Source organism: Olea europaea, unplaced genomic scaffold, assembly GCF_002742605.1.
Source record: "Olea europaea var. sylvestris unplaced genomic scaffold, O_europaea_v1 scaffold567, whole genome shotgun sequence".
Taxonomy (NCBI): domain Eukaryota; kingdom Viridiplantae; phylum Streptophyta; class Magnoliopsida; order Lamiales; family Oleaceae; genus Olea; species Olea europaea.
The window spans coordinates 38,864-60,260 of record NW_019264005.1 but is presented as its reverse complement, the minus strand read 5'-3'; the positions used below and the strand labels follow the sequence as shown (position 1 = coordinate 60,260).

The following is a 21,397-nucleotide window of genomic DNA, read 5'->3' as shown; positions in this document are numbered from 1 at the left end:
ACAGATGAAGAGTTAGAAGATATTGAGGATGATTTCAACGACGATCGCTTCCTCTTGTTGAGAAAATTGATGATTTGTGTGTAGATAAAATATTATTTAGCACAACTATTTTAAACATAAACATATAAGTAATATAATTCAATAAGAATACAAATATAAGAGGAGAGTTAGAAATGACAAGTCTTGGGAGTTACGTCGAGGACGCTGTCCTAAAGTCGTGTTGTCTTCCCTTCGTGTGGATTCTTGCGGCACTATACGGCTTCAAAATAAAACTCATATGGCTCTCCTTCTACGGGCACGACCATAGGAAGATAAAGAACAAACCTCACATCTAATTGCCACAAACTATAAAAATATAATATAAAATGATTATAGAGTAGTATGAAAATAATAGAGTGTCTTTTATGTTTGATTTGCTGTGTATCAAAGAATGTGAATTCCACCCATTTTTATAGTAGAAAATTCTACCCCCACATTTATATCATTAAAACATAAGTTATAATATGTATTATGGTGTTTTAATTTTATGTTAAAACTTAGAATTAAAAAGATTTTAATTTGAAAGGTTGAAACTTTTATTCTTAATTTACAACCTAAATTATGAGATTTAATTTTGTATTAAAAGTTAATATTGAAATCAAAAATGAAAATTAATATTTATTGTGAAAGTTTAAAACTTTAAAATATGTTCCAACAATCCCCCCAAGTTTTAAATTTTCAAAATAGATAAATATATATAATAGTAACAACGTTATACTGTGTAATAGGTGTCGGTATCTTTTGGACTTGAACCTCACTTAGTAATAACAATTTTCATTTTAGGGATTCATAATGGACTAAACCTTGGATTAGGTCCCTTCGGACAAACTTTAATTGTTTCACACACAGTATCGATTTATGCTCAGTTCATGGTGGGTAGCGCTATTAATGACCATACGCTCTAATCTTGATTCTCGTAAGAGTCTTTATGGAAGAGCCCAATCCTATAGCCACGGTCTCATGACAACTCTTACATAGGTGAGTCCTTCAAGGGTATGTGTGACCCACACCTCGCAAGAATTCTCACATCAGTACTCATTCAGGGTTAAAGTCTTCCTAACATCACATTATTATTAGTACCATCACCATAGGGATGAGCACAAATGATATAGTGCTACTACGAGTCACGCAGTACAGGTTGTTTCTACGACATTGAACCTTCTTCATGGGATCTCCAATCACAAAGGTTGGGTTACTCCCGAAGGTGACTCCCTTATCCCTCTCGATGATTTATGTATGTCCATTTGGGACTATACACATTCATGTTCCTGTTGGACAATAAATTGGTACCATTAATATGCAAAGTTTTCTTCTTCACCTGCCCATCTATATATCTGCAAAGTCACCGAAGAACCTTTTTGAAATGTCAATAAAGATAACTTCATGAAACTTTATATTAACTTCTAGTATCATGGTTGGACAGATACAACCATTGAGATCTTCCACTTCACCTACAATCTTCAACTTCAATATGTACACTTTGCTCAAAATGTCAATTTCATGATAATTATGACTAAATATGGATACAATACATATATTTGAAATTTTAATACCCCCACGCTCCAAAGATTTTAAACAATCCTACTTGGACAACGTAACTGAACACAATAATATTCATGTATCACAAAACATTAGACAATAAAGAATTAGAATTAACATAACCATAAATTATCAAATACGGTTTATCAATATTAATCCAAGTAAACGTGCCTTTATAGGAATAAAATAAATCTTTGAATACAAAATACTTGCAATTTTGTACTCCATATTAGCTAAACATAATGCCAAAATTTAATTAGACCATGAACTAATTTTCAAATATAGTAAATCAAATATTCCGCAAAAGAAATATTCTTTCGATTAAGCACAATCACATGAAATTATAGCAAATATAGAAAATAGCCCAAATTCATCGTCCACACGCATTCATTTTACTAACTTAAAATTATAAGAGCTCATATAAAATTTAATTATTAAGATATAAAGCTTTCAAAACTTAAAATCAAATTTAATTATTCTAACTTCAAAATATGAGTTACGTATCTAAATTGAATAAAATCACTATTATTCACATGAGTTACAATTAAATATTTTCTAAAGGGATAATTAAACACATTTGTGAGTTAAATCTTTTAATCATTTGTTCAAAATGAAATCATAGAATTTCCATGTAAACAGTGTAATCCATCCAATTCAAGTACGTGACAAAATACTAGTTTTAGTTATAATGTACGATAATAATATCTCACTTATATTTAGACCAAAATTTTCTAATTTCTACCATTTAACTATCCACGTTAAAAATTAGAAACAATTCCACAAGAATGGCAGGGAGTACTATTTTCTGTTGGAATTATGAGAATAAAAGTCATTAGATCAATTCAGTATATAATATATTTATAAGTTGTCTCAATTGCATCCAAATGTATGTACCCTTTGAGCCACGGAATAGTACTGAGTACTCACTTAAGTTTTGACTAAGTATGAGATTTATAACCATAAATTACAGCTAGACTCGTAGCTCAAATTATTGGATAGTACAGGAAGTAGATCGAGTTCACATACAACAAACTATATACTTTTATTTACGTTCAAATGGGAACCATACATAGATATTAACATTAATCAAATTTTGTACCTGTAGGGATGTAAAAGTTGGTTCACCATTGTTGCATCTAAAATAAACAACTGTAGATATTAAATCTTCAACAATAGATTCACTAGATTGTGTGTGAAGAGAAATTGGGATAGGTGCAAGAGAAACTGAGCAATAATTTTGTCAAATTTCAATTCCACATAGAACAAAATTATTCTAAATAATGCTCAAGTAAAACTAAAAACTACTGTTAGATAAACCGGCCAAAGAATATAGTAACTGAAATTTAAAAAAAAAAAAAGAAAAAAAAGGCAAAACTATATGTAGAAAATCTTGGAAATGAAAGTCCGAAATGACTTTTGCTGACAAAGTCAATCAGCCAGGGGCGGAGCCCCATTAGGTCCAGTTTGGGCTCCTCTAGGCCCAAATAAATTTTTTTTTTATTTTTTTTGAAAGCCTAGTTAACAAGTAAATATCCAGATGAAAGCCCAACCCAAGTAACCACAGCCCATAACCCGTTTACGTTTACCGACCCGGACCCAGTGACCCAGACCCATCATTCTTAACCCGTTTGAAATCAAAATCAGGCCAAACCATTAATCCGTTAATCGCCTCTCTCTCCATACTCGTCTCTCGCCTGCGCTGCCTCTCAAAGTCGCTCCGCCCGTCCCCGTCCTTGCACCGGTCACTGGTGGCCGGCATCTCCTTTGTGTGGGCTTTAATCTCCTTTTCTTAGCTCCCTGTAACTAAGTGTAAGCTCCGCCCTCAGCCCTTGCCGTCTAGATTAGGCCGAAACTGAAGTCGGTGAAGTGCATCTTCTTTACAGGCCGCAACTGAACCACCGTCTGCCAGGCGCCACCGCACGGGTCGCACTAGTTGTCGCCTATAAAGACTAAAGAAGGTAATTAATTTCAAATTTAGATGTTCTTCCAAATTCCAATTGAACTGCAGTGTCGTGAGCCGTCTGCCGATGCAAGTCTGCTGCCTAATTTTTCATTTCTTTGATTTTGCCTGCTGCCTAATTTTCATTTCTTCGATTTTGCAGATTCTCATTGATTCAATCATTCTCAGTTTCTCACTCAGTCACTCTGTCAGTAACTTGGTATGTGAATTTATGTTGTGAAATTGGATTGATGGTGTGAAATTGTGAAATAGTATAAATTTTGAAATAGTATGAATTGTGAAATTGCCATCACAATGAAATAGTACTTGTTCACTTGTTAAGTGTGTTTAGCTCTGAATAATGTTTCATTTGAGAAGAGTGACACTAGTAGGAGAATATTGAACCAGGGAGTGGAGAATTGGTGGGATGAATTGATTACCTTTGTTAGGAATTTGATTGATCGATGTTTCCATAGGGGCGTGTTTCATTTAACTGTAGTAATGTTCACACTCGAGTGCCTTCAACTGTTTAAGGAATTTCTCCATGAATTATACAAGTCGGAGTTTGAAGAAGTGGAAGAGAAAGATCCCTTCAACCCTAAGATGCCCATTAAGAAACAAGATGAGTACATAGTTGGTGCTTTTTCTTACTTTAAAACAAGATGCCCATTAAGAAATGAGTACATATATTTTATATTATTGTGTTGTGAACTTTAAATATTATAAAAGCAATATGCGTTATTTGCACAGAATATGAATTTAGAGGCCAAAGCATTGTTTCAAATTACATATAACACTCACCATCATAATCAAATATCAACTTCAGTTGGTGAAAGTTTATGTATTTCTTTTCTTTAATTATATAATTATGCCAGTTTAACATGTCAAATATTGCCAAAAAGGCTTGCTGCAGGACTATATGGAACAAAAGTATCTTTGAGCTTACAGAAATAGCATATTTATGGCTTGTTTAGTTGGGTTTGCTTCTGCCATCACAATGAAATAGTATAAATTTTGAAATTGTGAAATAGTATAAATTGTGAAATTGCATTGTGAATTTGCGATTTGGAAGGTGAATTGATATTGTGAAATTGGATTAATAATGTGAAATTGTGAATTGGATTGTGAAATGTGAATTGCACTTGCGAATTGAAATTGTGAAATTGTGAATTTATGATCCTTTTGTTATTATGAATTATTCTCACTCACTTCAAGTAATAACTAGATATCAAATGTTTAAATCCAGATATCAAATGAATAGATACTTTCAACGAAAAAGGAACTTAGATAGTGTTGATAAGGGGGCATCGAATAATGTGGATGTTGATGAGGGGTTATCGAATGATGTGGAGTTTGATGTCACAAAACTTCCAACTGATCCTGGTTTAAGGATACCCATTTTGGATTACAATTCTAACATCCGAGATGAAGTTCGAAGAGCATATATGTTAAAGGGTCCTTGTCAGCCCCAAGATCATAACTTTCCAAAACGACAATTTGGAGTAACAATTAGACGATTCAATCCTTCGTAGTTTAAAGAGTTCGGTAGTTGGTTGGAGTACAGTGTAGAGAAGGATGCTGCTTATTGTTTGTATTGTTATCTTTTCAGAACAAGTTCTGGAAAGTAAGGTGGAGGTGAGTCTTTTGTTGGCGAAAATTTTACATTTTGGAAAGATAAAAAAAGGCTTCATACTCATGTTGGGCTTCATGATAGTGCACATAATCAAGCTCGCATTAAATGTGAAGTGTTGATGAATCAAGAGCAACACATTCAATCAGTTTTCTACAAACAGTCAGAACAAGCAAGAAATGCATATATTACACGCCTTAATGCATCCATTGATTGTGTTCGAGTTCTTTTGCGACAAGGGCACTCATTTCGAGGTCATGATGAATCTGAGGATTTTCTCAATCCAGGTAACTTCTTAGTGCAATATCAATTTTTGGCTGCTCATAATGAAGTTATCGATGCCGTCACATTGGGAAATGCTCCTCACAATTGCAAATTGACATCACCTGATGTTCAAAAGGATATAGTAAATGCTTGTGCTATTGAAACGATCAATGTTATTATTAAAGATGTTGGTGACTCGCTATTTTCTATTCTAGTTTATGAATCTTGTGATGTGTCAATGAAGGAACAAATGTCTATTGTTTTACGTTTTGTAGACAATAGTGGGCGTGTCAATGAACGCTTCATAGGGATTGAACATGTTACAAGTACCACAGCTCTATCACTTAAGGCTGCAATTGATAAGGTATTTTCTAGATATAACTTGAGTATGTCTAGATTGAGAGGACAAGGTTATGATGGAGCAAGTAATATGCAAGGTAAGTTTAATGGTCTGAAAACACTTATTTTGAATGAGAGTCCATGTGCCTTTTACATTCACTGTTTTGTTTATCAACTCCAACTTGCGCTTGTGGTTGTGGCAAAGAAGAACATCCCTATTACTAACTTCTTCGGTGTGGTTGGGAACGTAATAAATACTGTTGGAGCATCTTCCAAACGATGTGATCTTCTTCGAGAAAAACAATTAGACTTTATTGCTGAGGCATTGGAAAAAGGTGAGATTTTAAGTGGACGGGGACTTAATCAAGAAACGACCTTCAGCACTCTGGTGATACACGGTGGAGTTCACATTATAATTCTTTGGTCAGCTTGCTTGTCATGTTCTCTTCTGTTGTAGATGTACTCGCAATAATTATTGAAGATGAGTCTTGTTCTTGTGATCAAAGATTTGATGCAACAAATTTATTAGAGTTGATACAAAGATTTGGTTTTGCATTTAATCTACAGTTGATGAGAAGTGTGTTGGGGATTTCAAATGAACTGTCAAAGGCATTGCAAAGAAAAGATCAAGATATTGTGAATGCAATGCAATTGGTAAGATTGTGCAAACGACGACTCCAAATAATGAGAGACGAAGGGTGAGACTCCTTTTTGGAAGAAGTATGTTCTTTTTGTCAAAAACATTATATTCATGTACCCAACATGGATGATATGTTTGTACGCCTTGCAATTCGTGGTCGCCCTCAGCGTAATTCTCCAGAAATTACAAATTTACATCATTATCGAGTAGATTTGTTCTACTCTGTCATCGACTTACAACTTCAAGAATTGAATGATCGTTTCTCGGAGGTAAATACAGAGTTACTCCTTTGTGTAGCTTGTTTATGCCCACAAGATTCATTTTCTTCTTTTGACAAGAAAAATTTGATTAGACTTGCTGAGCTTTATCCATTAGATTTCTCTGCAGTAGATGGTATTGTACTTAGCGATCAACTTGAGACTTATATTTTTGACATGCGCTCTAACGAAGAGTTTGAAGGGTTGAATGGCCTTGGTGATCTTGCGGAGAAGTTAGTTTTGACAAAGAAAGATAAGGTATATCCATTGGTTTACAAACTTTTGAGTTTAGCATTAATTTTACCGGTTGCTACCGCTACTGTGGAGAGAGTGTTTTCTGCAATGAGCATCGTAAAGAATAGATTGCGCAATCGGATGGGTGATCAATGGATGAATGATAGCACTATTGTTTATGTAGAGAGATATATTTTTGAAGCTCGATAATGAAGTTATTGTACAACAATATCAAAATATGAAAACTCGCAAGGAACAAGTTTAATATATAAATTATATCGTTTTTGGTGTTGTCGTAATATTGTTTTATTTTTTTATCATCATTAAATCTATGACCAAAACCTCGAAGTTTGGCGTCGAAAAATTATGCCCGCACTGGACATAAATCCTGGCTCCGCCCCTGGCAGTAATAATAATAGTGAAAGGAACTCGTTCGGTGCTCACAATCAACTTTGCGGTTCTTTATTTTCGATAGAAGGAATCAGACTAGTGTGTAACAGAGGCCACCATGAACTTCTTCTTTGGGTCCGTTTATTTTATTTTATTTCTTTGGACTTGGAGATGGTGTATCAATATTGCTCTTTTTCACTGGACCTTGAAAAACAGAGGGATATCATTTCACCATTTTTGTTTAAGATGTTTTATGGGAAGTTGAGTTCTAATGAATGGCTTGAAAAGCTGTGATGTTGATTTATTTTTCTTCAAAATTTCATTTTGGGGCTGAAGACAGAATTCTCAGGGGTGAAAGGTTGTAGATATTTCTTTTGGCGTCTTTGGTTACTATCTTTGAGATGGAAGACAAAGAATTCCAGTAATGTTAAAAAAGAAAAAAGAAAAGGAGGATTGCCACAGTTTCCATTTCGTCAGCCAACAAAATGCCCCCTTGGTCATGAGTAAACAAGGGGAAGTAGCGCTAAGCGACTAACAGCGGAAGAAAGACCCACATAAAAGATAAGCACATAAATCAATAAAACACTACTGCCGAGTTCTTAAAGGAAAAGGAATAGATCATAATGATTGTAGAACCCGAGATGAGAAAGTAACACTTCTAATTCTTATGTCTTGTTATATGCTAATTGTCGTAGGAAGAAGAGATTGACGGAAACGAGAGAAGCCGTCAAGATTGCCCGGTTAGGTTCGTGGTTCCAATTTCAGGATCAGATTTTGTACGTGAAGTTTCACAAGCTTCTCCTGATGTCTGGGTAGTCGTGATGTTGTACAAGGATGGGTACAACACTTATCAAGCGCACTAATGATTGTGATCTTATTTGGGTTACCACCAAATTTAATATTGGCAACATCCAGAATTCCATTATTAACTGTTATTCTTTCGATAGAATTCCAGAGTGCCGGCTGCTTTTGGAACGTATAGAAGCACTGGCAACAATATATACTGCAACAAAATTTGTCAGAATTATATCCACAGAGTGCATTCCTAACTATCCAGATCGAAATCTTCCCACCCTGCTTGTTTATAACATTAGTGCTGTTAAGGCAACTTACGTGGGAGTCCATAATTTTGGTCGGAGTCGGAGATGCACTCCTGAAAGTATGTATCTCTCTCCTTCCCCTTAAATATATATTTTACGTCAGTATGTGTATTCTTTATATTAAAAATGATTAGTTACCCTCTAGGTTATTCAGACATTCTTGTGAGTAGTGTCTATGGGACAACCAATATCTTGCAATGTTGGAAATGGTGTTAAAGTACAATGTAAGTAGACTTTTCAAAACGTGGATGAGTTTGGGAGAACTTGAAACTGAGTACTGGGATTCAAAAAAAAATATTTTTATATCTTCTAAATATGTCTCTGATAAAGATAGGAACAGGGTTCTCTTTGAATAGATGAGTATTTAGTTCTCAGCGAATTGTTTCTCGTGGGTTGAGATAAAATACCACCATATACTTATCAAAGAGTCCTCTAAGGCAATACCTCATCAACCTCCTACTCCTGGCCTCCCAAAAAATAGAAATAAGGGGAAATAGGGCATAAAATACCTTTTCTCAAAACCAGTGGGTCATTGGGGAGCAGAAGCTATGGCCATGCAACTGCCACACTCTTTATTTGTGATGACATATGGCTGAACATGTCTCAGAATTACGTATGAGAGATGCTTTTGGCCACTGTATCACTTTTGGGCGGGGGGGGGGGGGGGGGGGGGGTTGTGCTTCGCAGCATGAGTTATTTGCCTCCTTTTCTGATAAGATGTCAGTGACATGTTTATTACTATGTTATTTTGTGCATTGTCAATAATTAAAATTTTAAAAATTTCTGGGGAGGATGACGAAGTGCAGGATATGGATATTGCAGAGTTCTTGGTTCGTTGGGAGCGACCCATGCTCTTTGGGCACCTTGTCCATCTGTGAACAGTGGACCTCTGTAGGCAAAATATTCAGCAATTAATTTCCCAACATTCTTCAGCTTATAAGCATAACAAAAATCATTCTAATATTTGATTAAATCTTAAAGAAACAGCTAATATTCATTACTAGTAAACACCATATCCGAATCAAGTTCTTATCTTAAACGAACATTTACTACACCCTTTAATATTGAACTGTATCTACTACATACAATGCATAGAAGTTAATCATCAAGCATTTTCTCCGTTTTTTTCTTCAGAAGTTTATGGAAGTCTTCTTCCGAGACAGACAACATCTGGTTGAGTAGTAACTTGACTCCACATTTTCTCATAATTTCATATCGAGGTTTGATCCTGTCTTCTAAACTGTAACCAAAATACTGTGGAAACTTAACTAACTCGGATCTTGGATAAACCATGGTCAGGAAAAATTCCCATTTCGATATCAAGTTGTCTGGCAAGCTAAAAGTATACAATGCTCCATATCTTGAGATCATAGTTGCAATATCCCTCAAACTATATCCCCTTTCGAGGAAAAATTCTGTCACGGGCTTCAAATTAGCCTCAATGCTAAGACCAAAAGTTTGAGGAGATCGATGAATAAGAACGGTAACATCAACCTCCAGCGAACGGAAATACTCAGCAGTTGGTCGTAACTTATCCTCCACACTGTAACTTAAAATATTTGGACAGCGTGTGAGAACCTTACCCACATTCTCGGCTGAGAGTCCCATTTCATAGAGAAAATCCACGGTTGCTTTCAGTTTTTGTCTGCTGTAAGTGAGAAGAGGTGGAAAGCGATAGATAACTTTTGCCCACTATCTTTTATCCACACCTAAATCCTCAAGAAATGCCATGGTGGGGATCAGATTTTCAGTGAGACTAATTCCACAAAGCTGAGGTCTTTTGGTTAGGATGGTGGGTATGTCTGATTTCGGCACGCCTAGATCAAGAAGAAATTCAACAACTGGCTTGATTTTCCCCTCCAGACTATAGTAGGCAAAAGCAGGGAACTTGCGTATCACTTCCCTGATTGCCTCAAGTTCCATGCCGAGATCTACAAGGTAGACAATGTGCGAAGGAAGCTTCCCAGTTGGGCTGATGTCACTAACTCGAGCCAAGGCTCTTAACTTCCCTGACTCGGGGGAAGCAACAGAAGGAGAAACTGATGCAACTGAAGTTTCTATTACTGTTTGATTCTGAACATTTTCTTCTGATCTTTCCTCAACAGGTGGTGCTGGAAAGTTTTCCACAACATCTACCAAAATGCCTCCAAACTCCTCCAGGAGTGTCTCCAGGTATGGAATGAGAGCTTCCCGGATCTCGAGAGTGGAAAGTTCCCGACCTGTAATACCAAGAAATCTTTGTGAGGTTCTCCTGGGAATTCAAAAGAAAGTTATTGCTTTCAAGTGTTCTATATGGGGGAAAACAAAATTAGAACCCAAACCTACTAAGTAGCGAGACTTGTGAATGGAATGGAGCTGTGACACTAGATGATCAACAAAAGCATCTGACTTGTTGATAGTTCTTGCTGCCACCACATTACTTAATCCCTGTTTCTTCAAGAACAAGGTTAGGACAGCCTTGGCTTCTTCCTTTTCTGCAGCCAACAAAGTTGGAGAAACCACCCTCAAGCTGAATTTTCCATCTGTTCCAGAATCACCTGTCAATCAATCAAGAAAAATACAACAATATCATTTTGGAAAAAGTGGTAAAAACATGCATGCACGTTGAGCATTTTAAGAGTTTTAATAGCTTACTGTACTTTGCTTGGCAAAAGAAAACCTTCCGGGCAAAAGAGACTCGAGTCCTGCATATATTCATGGACACATATAACACAATACATATGGAGCAGTTTCAATTCAATTACGTGCCCTTAACTGGACAGTTATGGTGCAAAGAAGGCATGGCGATTATAGTCAAATGTTTCAGCCACAAACAAGGGTTTAAAGTAAATATAGAAGGTGTACATTTTGCATACATTTGAAAAGAAAAAAATAATTTCTATTTTGGGAACTGTCAATATTCTGCTTCTACGGCTGAAAGCTTATCATTTGACTTTTGAATATTTTATTTTATTTTTTTGTCTATGGTATGCAACCATTACAGATCAATAATTGAAGGCAACCTTTTTCCAGTGAGTGGAAGACTGAAGTCATCAATTGGGTCCCGTGTTAATTGAACTATAAATACCCAAGAGTTCAACATAATAATACAAATGAAATTTCCAATAACCAAATAAATAGTCCACCAAAAGTTATCTGCCACAACCGAAGCACTCAACAATCATTAGAACTTTAAATTACATTCGAGATTTAAGAATGAGCACAAACCAGCACATTCATGGAACATAATGCAATACAAAGAAGAGTTATATTAGATTAGTGTCCAATTAGACAGAGTAAAAAATAGTTGCTTTCTCACTGGTAGGTAATGGGAAGAAAAGGAACCATCAAAAAGGAAAGTGGGGAAGTACCTTGAGTGGGAGAAATTTCTTCTTCACAGAAAAGGAGACTTGATAAAAAGTATGAAGGTCCTTTTTTTTTTTGTACTTACCTTAGGGCAGTTGAATATTTTGGGTGTTTGAAGCGTGTTGTAAATGGTCTGTAAGTCTGAAAGTGAGAAACATCAGAGCAAAACTAGAAGCATAAAGGGGTTTTGGGCACAGAACTGGAATCACTAGGGACCATGAAATAGTTCTTCAAAATTTTTCTAGATGTCAAGCTGACATTCCAGAACAAATTGAAGTTGCATTTGAGGAGGCAATTCTTGTCAAAATAACGCATGTCAGTGACAGAAGCAGTTCAGCTCAGAAGTAATTTCTGTGCAGCTGATGCCTCATATTTTATGCAAATTTCTTCACCTTCCGATTCTACTCTCTTTTTCCTTTCGTTTTCTTTTCTCATTTGTTCACGCATTTCCACACTAGCGAAGACTATATATTTTGTATCATTAATAGTTATCTCTGTTTTCCATTTTAGCATAAAGCAGAATATTTTGCAGCCAATATAATGTCCACTGTCATAGTTTAGATGTACAAAGACTTCTTTTTTTTATTGTATTCAGTGTTGTTGTTGATGGTATTGTTTGATTGCTACTATGCATATCTTCTTAAACTAAAAACTTGTAGAATTTAATGGGAAAAAGGAAAGAAAGATTTCTTTGGACAACGGTATTAAAATCAATGCATAGGAAATTAGAATGAAACTGGAAACACTACTCTGGAACTTTTAAACTCAATTCTGATGGTTGTCTAAAAGGCAAAACAAACTTGACACAAAAGTGTTGTGATTATAGCTATTATGAGTCTTATGGCTCTTGTTCTCTTCTAGAAGCTGAAATTAGTGATTTGGGCACTGGATTTAGGCAAATATTAAAAAAGTTTGGGTTGAAGTAGATCCACCAGCTTCTGTTTAATTTATAACTTAAGATATACCTGGCTCTTGGCATGTACAATACCATCTGGAGCAAATAAATCATTGGCAACTAAATCATTGAAGTTAACTTTACTCCCATTTGAAGAGAAGGGAATTTAGTGACAAATTGGTTAGCTTACACCAAATATAAAGAGAGGGCCTTGAGATATGGCTGGAGAAATCTTGGGACTACTAAGGCTAGACAAATAGAGCTTGCTTAATAACTGTATAGATTAAAGCTTCGTTTCTTTTTGGTTTTCTCTGTTGTAAACTTCGTAGAGGTAAGGTCCTTGTATTGATTTTCAAATGAATAAAACCTGGGTTGGTGTGATTACATTGCCACTAAACTATATATTTTTAATTGGCCTTGGACTTCCATTGTCTACCAAATGAGCTATTTGTCATCAAATTAGATCTTTCCTTTGCATTCAGAGAACAAGAATGAGAAAACAACACACTTTGACGGAACATAGTGCCGTTAAAACAATAGTGACGTTGGATTTGTAAACAAAACAAGAATTAAACACATTTATCTCAATTAAAAAAGAACGTACCTTGAGTGGGGAAAGGTTGTTCTTGAAACAAATAGAGCAGGTCTAACAAAAGTGGAGGCTTTCATCTTGCGCAACTGTTTTGGGCCAGTTAAGGATTTAGTAAATGGATTGTAAATCTGTGCGGCAGCAAGAAAAATCTGAGAAAAGTGGTTTATGGAAGATTGGGATATGTCGTCTCGTTAAAATATCAGCCGCTGGGGACAAAACTTCTCCAGTCCAAACTAAAGTCGCAAGCCCGTTTTAAAGCCAGTTGATAGTTGTGCTGGCAGAACATGCACGAGCAGGAGCTCTTCAGTTGGCTTTCGAAGGTGAGGATGTACGTATTTCAGGCTAGTCAAAAGTCTCCATTATTATTATTATTTTTTTTTTTACCTCTTTTCATTTTCTTTCCTTTCCTCTGCCCAAATTATTTTATTTTTTTGACGGGAATTGAGAGTTGTCTGTTTGAGATAAAAAAAGAAAAAGAAAAAAAAAGGATCACTTCTAGTTGAACTAAGAAATGAAGCTTCAATTTTATTTTGTTTACCCCTTTTTTTCTTTTTTATGTTTCAACTCGTGCTCTTAAAATTAGAATTTCACAATAATTTAAAACTCGGATAGTCAAATTCTCACTGTTTAGATTTGATTAGTTGAGGATCCTTAAAGTTAAAAGTAAAATTTCAAGATAAGGATGTTTGATTGCCCTTATAATATGAATTGTTGTACATGTGATGAGCAAAATGAGAATGAGTTTGAACATATTCAATAGAGATATGAATTGCACTGATTGTAGACTACATATACAAGAAAAGCACGTAGACAGTGAATGATCCACCTTTTTTCTTGCCATGTAAATGATTTGCGGGCGATGTTACACTTTTTTGTGCAATCTTGACTAACATGTTGGATATTATCCTTTTGCTCTTTCCAGTACAATTCTAAAACAATAATTAATGAATTATGATGCCTGAGACTTGTCCTACCAGAATGAATCTAAAGATTTCATCTCAATTATCTCATACAACAAAGGCAATCAAAACCTTTACATCGAAATGGAACAATTCCAAGTACTTCAAGATGAAGTACTGCTACATATCTGTACAACCTAGAAATTTCTTCAGCACTACCAAGGCCTTTCTAATTAACTAAAATAGCCTCTCTTGTCACGAGCCTTGTTCCACGCACCCACAACTCTGCCATTTCAAGTCCACCCTCACACATAAAATGCACTTCCTTGTTTTTTGTCGTGTTCACTCGAAAAATCCCAGGTTCAATGGCATCACCTTTCCTCTGCCTATTTCTCTGAAAGCATAAACTTGGTCCTACTTCTGCCTCTCGGCATATAACATTGCGACGGCTCAAGTTTCCGGAACGCAAAACTCCAGTACATCCCACCATTTGCCCAATTTTTGAGTGCACAGATCCTTTCCCTCCCTTGGTGTGCTTTCGCATGGGTGAACCGCCGAGCACTAGCTTGCGTGCAAGTGCATTTAGGATCACATTCTCAGTATCGTTCTGCCGTCCATTACTTTTCGCAAGTGTTAATGCCGTTTCGCCCCTAGCATTTTTTATGTCCCAGTGTGCTCCACAAGAGATCAGGAATTCACACGTCCTTCCGTGTCCCTCCCTCGCCTCCAGCATGACGGGTGTGTAGCCATCCCCATCAGAGGCATTGACATCATAACCCTTACTTGTCTACAACTTGACCGCGTCCAGGTCCCCTCGGCGAGCTGCACAGTGCAATGCATAAAATCCTCCCGCGATGCGATTTCCCTTTTCAAGAGCAAACTCAAGCATAACCTTTTCAAAGAGATCTCTATTAGTCAATACTATTGGCAATGTAATAACAGTTTCACCATACTTATTGCAGAGCTTTACATCAGCCCCAGCAAAAACAAGCAATCGGAAGGTATCAACATGACCCTCCTTTGCTGTAACCATAACTGCAGAGAAACCTCTTTCAACCTGCTCATCAAGGTCAATTTCTCCCTTTCCAATCAGAGCTTTAAAGCCTAGAACATCTCCTGATTGAGCTACAAATAGTAGAGGTGAAAATACAAAAATGTTGCTACATTTGGGCACCTTCCCATCTCGAATCACATCAAGCAATGTTTGTTGAAAGCCAAGATACCACCCACAGGACCCAGCAATAGAACTTGCAGATTGGCCACCTATGTTAACCAATCCAAAATCAGCAACTGCCCTGGCCAATACTTTAAGGCATTCTTCCTGCTTGTATTTGACACAGATCATTAAAGCAGTTTCACCGGTCTCTGTTTTTGAATTCAGATCACAATCGGAATCAATTAAACACTGAAGAATCGCTGTCATTCCAAGACGGGCAGCCATATGTATTGGCCGAAACTGAGTATTTTGAGTGGTTTTGACTTTGGTCTCTATGTGAGCGCCACATTTCAGAAGCACCTTGGTGGCTCCTGCATTGCCACAGAGAATGACATGGTGGAGTAGAGTTCTTCCATAGTGGAGTATTGGGGGAGATATATTGGAGGAGCAAGTGCAAGATAGAACCAGTTGATTCAAAATATTCTACCGCACACCAAGTGATGGAATAAGGCTCTGCCAGTCCCGCACCCACTCGAAATTCTTCACCTGAAGCTGTATCCCATGACCATTCTCCAACTTGCACTTTGACATCAGTTCTAACACCAGCCTTGTTTTTTTTAATTTTAAAGAAAAGAAAAAAAAATCAAATGTCAGTCACACTATATTCAAAAAGAAAAGCAAAAAAAGGGCTTCTCACTTTGGAAGAGAAAATAAAATCCGATGCAGTGTAAATTAGTGTCTATAGAAGCAAAATCATTCATGTGATCACTGTCATCACTCTAGTACTTAATTCAATTTAACTTAACAATGTATACCAAGTTGAAAATGCAATCTAATTTAATTTGTTGCACCGATAATATCGATGAACACACAAAAATGAACCAGAGTGCTATTCTGTTTTCATTTTTTCCAGTGCCCTAAAGTATTCCAGCATAGTTTTCCAACAGTTTGGAAACTCCATGAGATGAACTATGAATTTATCCTGAAGGCATAATTTGATATTGAAGTTGTTGACACGCTAAAAGTGCAGTCCAAATCGAATAGCCCAAAGCATGAAAGCTTACTGGGCAATTCAGGATAAAGGCCCGAATAGGATTATTAATGAATGCAGTGGAAGCCCCGAATGCGGTAACACCATTGCCCAAACTTGCAAGACGCCCAAAATCTGAGCGAATGAAGTGCCTTACAGTCGCCCAGATTTATGACCCTATTCTCGCCCAAACCTTCGAATCGTCCAAAATTTTAGCAAACATAAGATGTTATGGTTATCCAAAAGTGCATATTATCGAAACAGTTATTGAGTAATCTTATCACGTTCTACGATTTAAGGAGTTCAGTTGAAGACGGTTGAGCGACAAAGAGTAGTGGCAGCAGTTAGAGACGACAGTTCCATGATAAGTTGGCCACCATGAGAAAAGTGGGCAGTTATAAAGCAATTAAGCAGTTTCTAAGTGGTTGATCACGAAGAGATCATCAAAGAAATATAAAAGGAAGAAAAGACATAGAGTAGAGGACCCCGAATCAAACACTCTCAAACAGAGAATATGTAATTTCAATTTCTTAGTTTAGACTTAAACATTTCTTTCAGTACTCGTGTGCTTGCGCCCCTTGGAGGCATTCTGTTTAAGTTCCAATTGTAAAGTCATCGCCAATAAAACACCTCTTTTTGGGACTTTGTCTCAAGAGGTTTGTTCCTTACACAATCGTCTGATCCCTTTTTAATTGTTAGCGACTACCCGCGCGAAACAATTTGGCACGCCCAGTGGGACATTGGTGTTTGGTGTTGAAGATACAAAAGGTGAAACAATATGCCTCAGAAATTTGATAAGGAAGCAGCAAGCCAGGGAGGAGTCCAGTCTGTAATCGAACGTTATGAGGAGCAGCATAGCTCTTCACGAACAAATGGACAGGATCAGAGCAATCATAGTCGTTACGAACCAATGACAGAGTTGAGTCCTCGAACCATGCGTGCATTACTCGAAGAACTCACACAAGATGTCGTTGAACAGGTAAATCTACGAAATATTCATAATATTAAAGATTTACTCAGAATGTGAATGCACATTATGACAACATGGCCAAACAACTGAATACTTTGAACGAAATAATGAATAAGTTAGTAGGCCAAATTTGTTAGCCAGTTGTGCCTCTTGCAAACCACTTTCAAACTAGAACAATTGTGGGACATAATCCCTCAGTCCTAAGTTTAAATCAAGGGGTAGAACCAACTTTGACCCCTCTACTTCAAACCAGGAGGGTGGTGTAATACCAAATCAGAATAGTGGCATTGGTACATCTAACTTGGGGGGTAATCTAAATGTAAGAGATAATGTCCTAAATAATGGGCAGAATATCCCTCGTGTTAATGATAGAATAAATGTTAAGGCTAATGGTAACAATGGTCTAAATCATGGCAACTTTGTTGCCAACCAAGGACCAAGCATCAGGCCTCAAGTAAATCAACCGATCAACCAACCTGTAGGAATTCCATATGACCCCAACGTCATGTTGAGGAATCAGATTATGGAAATCGTACGGGACCAGATAGCTTTTGGAGTACGTCCTGTCACTAGGTCGACTTACACAAAGCCATATCCTGATTGGGTAGACCAAGCATATTCATTGCCTAGAGGGTATAAAGTGCCAGAATTCTCACTGTTTACTAGTTTATGAGAGGTGTCTACTCTAAAACACATAGGGCGATTCACACTGTAAAGTGGTGACGTAACTGATTACCATAAAATGAGGCTGTTTCCCAGTTCATTAATAGGAGTAGCCTTCTCCTGGTTAATCAATTTGTCAGCAAACTCTGTCCAAACATGGCAACAATTGGAGCAATTGTTCCATGCTCAGTTTTATAAGACCGAGTCTGAAGTTACTTTGGCCAATTTGGCGAATCTACGTCAAATGCCAAATGAATGGGCAGAAGGTTTCCTACAAAAGTTCAAGACGGCAAGAAGTAAATGTTTTGTATCTCTACCCGAAAAGGAGTTTGTCAAAATCGCTCAAGGTTGCTTAAGCTTTAATTTGAAAAAGAAATTCCAAGACAAGGAATTTTCTGATATTTTTCAATTGAGTGCGAACGTGATTAGGTATGAACGATTAATAATAAAAAAAGAACAAACGAAAAATTCTAGCAAGGGGACTTATTATAGAGACCCAAATTTTGATGTTCATACCATTAATGACGATTATTACGATCAAACCGAAATGTGTTTGGTTGAATTAGTTAAAGGAGACACATATACTTATGGTTAAGCCTAGACCGTCGGGCAAGGATGAGCCTATAAAGGGTGAAAACATAAAGGCTAGAACGTTCTTGTTCGATATAACCAAAACTGACCTTATATTTGATAAATTATATAAGGATAAGCAGATAAAACTGAACGATACGCATAAATTGCCAAGCCCTGAACAAGTTAAGGGTAAAAAATATAAGTGGCATAATGCATGATCACATTTGACTAACAACTGTTTGGTTTTTCGCCATGTGTTATAGGATGCCATTGAATCAGGACAAATTACGTTCGAGAATAAGAGGAAGATGGCAGTGGATGAAAATCCTTTTCCATAGCCACTTGGAATGAACATGGTGACGTCTGGTTTCAAAAACAAGTTGCCAAAATTCAAGTTGGTTATAGATGATGGAGAAAAAGACCATGGACCACATCCCAGTGTCTTTGAACGTATCAAAGGGAAGGAGCCCAAAAAGGACGAAGACGTCCTATGTGCAAGATGTAAAAAAAAAGTGAGTGCAAATGCAGAGAAACTAGGGATATGGCAGTATCACCATCGTCCTAGTTTTTTCCCAAAAGCTCAGCCTGGTAGAGAGCTGGGTACATCGTTCTATAAGAGACCACCTTTTGAGAGGTTGTTCAGGTCAGTAAATAATGGGAGAACATTCAAATCGCAACCTCGCTAACCAAATGTATGGCATTCATTCCAATATAAGGCTGGAAGGGCGATACCTTTCAACGAGATGACTAGAATCCAACAAAAGCGTTTTCAACGAAACTATGGGCAAATGATGAGGCAACAACAGGGAATGCTACGTCCTAAGGCACCTAGACTACTCGAGGCAGCCAATAAAAATGTTCTCAAAGACAGTGAAGAGACTGGTACAAGCGAACCTATGGAAGAATTGCCAGAGACTTCTTCTGGGAGGTCGAAGTTTGAGTGAGACAGAAGGGATGGAGAAGATCCAGATCAGTCCCTTACTATTCAGTTTGGTCCGTTACCTCCTATCGTGGCTAATAACTATTTACTAGCCAATGAGTTCAAGAATAAAGAGAAGGGAGAAGAGGAAAAGGAGGATAACGAAGAGGAAGCATGCATGTTGGAATATGAAGAAGGCCAAACTTCTAGAGAGGCCTACAATGGTGAAGAAGATGATGGTATGACAGACATCGAAGATGAAATTGATCTGGAAGCAGAAAGGAGAAGAAGAGGAGTATCGTTCAATACTCTGTTGAAGCAACTACATCGAGAGGGAGTTTGTGAAGTAGACTTATTGGGAGAACCATCTGGGCGTTCTTTTGATTATTACGTGCTGTACGAGATGTCCAAAAGGAAGAAGAGAGTGCCTCGCTCTGAAAAGTATGGATCACCTCCAAGAATAATGCCTCCTCGCACAGGTTGGGTAACTGAAGAAGAAGCATTAGAAAATGGTAAAAAGGAAATTCAGGAGACAGAGGCTCAGTGCGATATGCTGCACGTTGACTTATCGCAAAAGGGTAACTCGACAGAAGACAAGAAGGAAGTGGAAATGATGCTGCCGAAAAAGTTATTTTTAAGCGACCAGCCATGAAATTGACCAAACGCTTGAGGCCATTATACGTTAAAGCTCTAGTTAACGGCATATTTGTGGCAAAAGTACTTGTCGATAATGGAGCAGCTATAAACACCATTCCATCTAGGATGATGAGGAAATTCGCAAAGACAGAAAGTGAAATGATCCCAACGGAAGTCATCCTGACAAGTTTTAATGGAGGAGCAACTTCAGCTAAAGGGGTTATGCCACTGGACATAACTATAGGAACAACTACTAGGACCACAATTTTCTTTGTAATAGATGGTCCCACTAGTTACAATGTGTTATTAGGAAGAGATTGGTTACACGGAAGTCGCTGTATACCCTCATCGCTCCATCAGTGCCTAGTTTTTTGGAATGACAAGGGCGAAGCAGAGGTGGTGCAGGCCGATCATAGGCCTTTTGTCGCAGAAGCAAACTTAGTGGAAAGGTTCATGTACGAAGGAAATTATGGACCTGTCAGAGTAGTCCAAGATGGAGAAGAAACTCAGATTGTCGCGCAGAGTGAAGAGCCATTTTTGGTGGATGCACTCACTGAAATGTTCAGTCAGATGAGGCCAAACATAGTGGCCCTGGAGGAGCCAGTAATTGGCAAAAGAATAATCAAGGAGTTTTAAATGAGTCGTAAGCAACAAAGGCAAATGGCCGATATTCAGGCCTTCAAAGCCAAATTAATAGCTTTCAATAAAGAATGTAACAACAAGACGAAAAAAGTAGCAGCCTTGAAAGCATTGAGAGACAAATTGGCAGTGTTCGAATTGGAACAAAGTATTGGCTGAGAAGTTAACAAGGTGGATTGTTTAGAAGAAGAAGTGCCTATAAGGGAACTGGACAACGAAGTGATAAGGATCGTCAAACCTGGATACGCTCAAGTACAAGACCCTCTGATTAAAGTGAATATTGGCAATGAAGGAGAAGATCGCCCAACGTTCATCAGCCAAATGCTCGATCAAGAGGTTAGTGATAAATTAATCGCTTTATTAAAGGAGTACAAAGATTGTTTTGCTTTGGAATACGAACATATGCCTGGTTTAGATAGAGATTTGGTGGAACATAGATTATCAGCAAACTTTTTAAGACGCTTTATTTCTAACTGTGCAGGGCGAAGTAAAGCTTTTTCGCCGCTTTTAAAGTTGAAAAATCAGGACAAATTCGTGTGGAAAGAAGAGCATCAAAAGGCTTTTGAAAGCTTAAAGACATATTTATCAAGTCCACCAGTGTTGGTGTCACCAATTCAAGGACGGCCAATGAAAGTGTATGTATCGGCTGAAAAAGAATCAATAGCTGGAATGGTCGCGCAGGAAGACCAATTTGGTGAAGAAAGGGCGA

At 37.3% G+C, this 21,397-nt stretch overlaps 2 protein-coding genes and 1 pseudogene across 2 annotated transcripts in view; 1 reads left to right on the top strand and 2 right to left on the bottom strand.

Annotated features, from left to right (window-relative positions):
* Nucleotides 1-3,605: 3,605 nt before the first annotated feature.
* Nucleotides 3,606-6,452, top strand: LOC111389149 (zinc finger MYM-type protein 1-like). The gene is made up of 7 exons (XM_023014030.1): nucleotides 3,606-3,611; nucleotides 3,681-3,737; nucleotides 3,896-4,197; nucleotides 4,764-4,947; nucleotides 5,050-5,141; nucleotides 5,232-6,148; nucleotides 6,208-6,452. Exons 1-7 carry the CDS (start codon nucleotides 3,606-3,608, stop codon nucleotides 6,450-6,452), a joined length of 1,803 nt encoding a protein of 600 aa, XP_022869798.1.
* Nucleotides 6,453-9,346: 2,894 nt separating this feature from the next.
* On the bottom strand, nucleotides 9,347-13,513 carry LOC111389163 (annotated as a pseudogene).
* Nucleotides 13,514-13,956: 443 nt separating this feature from the next.
* Nucleotides 13,957-21,397, bottom strand: part of LOC111389148 (ankyrin-3-like) — a 33,299-nt gene continuing 25,858 nt past the window's right edge. The window contains 4 exon segments of the mRNA XM_023014028.1: nucleotides 13,957-14,187; nucleotides 14,341-15,679; nucleotides 15,681-15,865; nucleotides 20,748-20,789. Coding sequence (XP_022869796.1) covers nucleotides 13,957-14,187; nucleotides 14,341-15,679; nucleotides 15,681-15,865; nucleotides 20,748-20,789 — 1,797 coding nt within the window.

Bases quoted from the DNA above. Each gene is read 5' to 3' on its own strand.
- LOC111389149 (XM_023014030.1), top strand. The intron at 3,738-3,895 runs GTATGTGAATTT...TCATTTGAGAAG, and splicing joins GTCACTCTGTCAGTAACTTG to AGTGACACTAGTAGGAGAAT. The intron at 4,198-4,763 runs GTACATATATTT...GTTTAAATCCAG, and splicing joins AGATGCCCATTAAGAAATGA to ATATCAAATGAATAGATACT.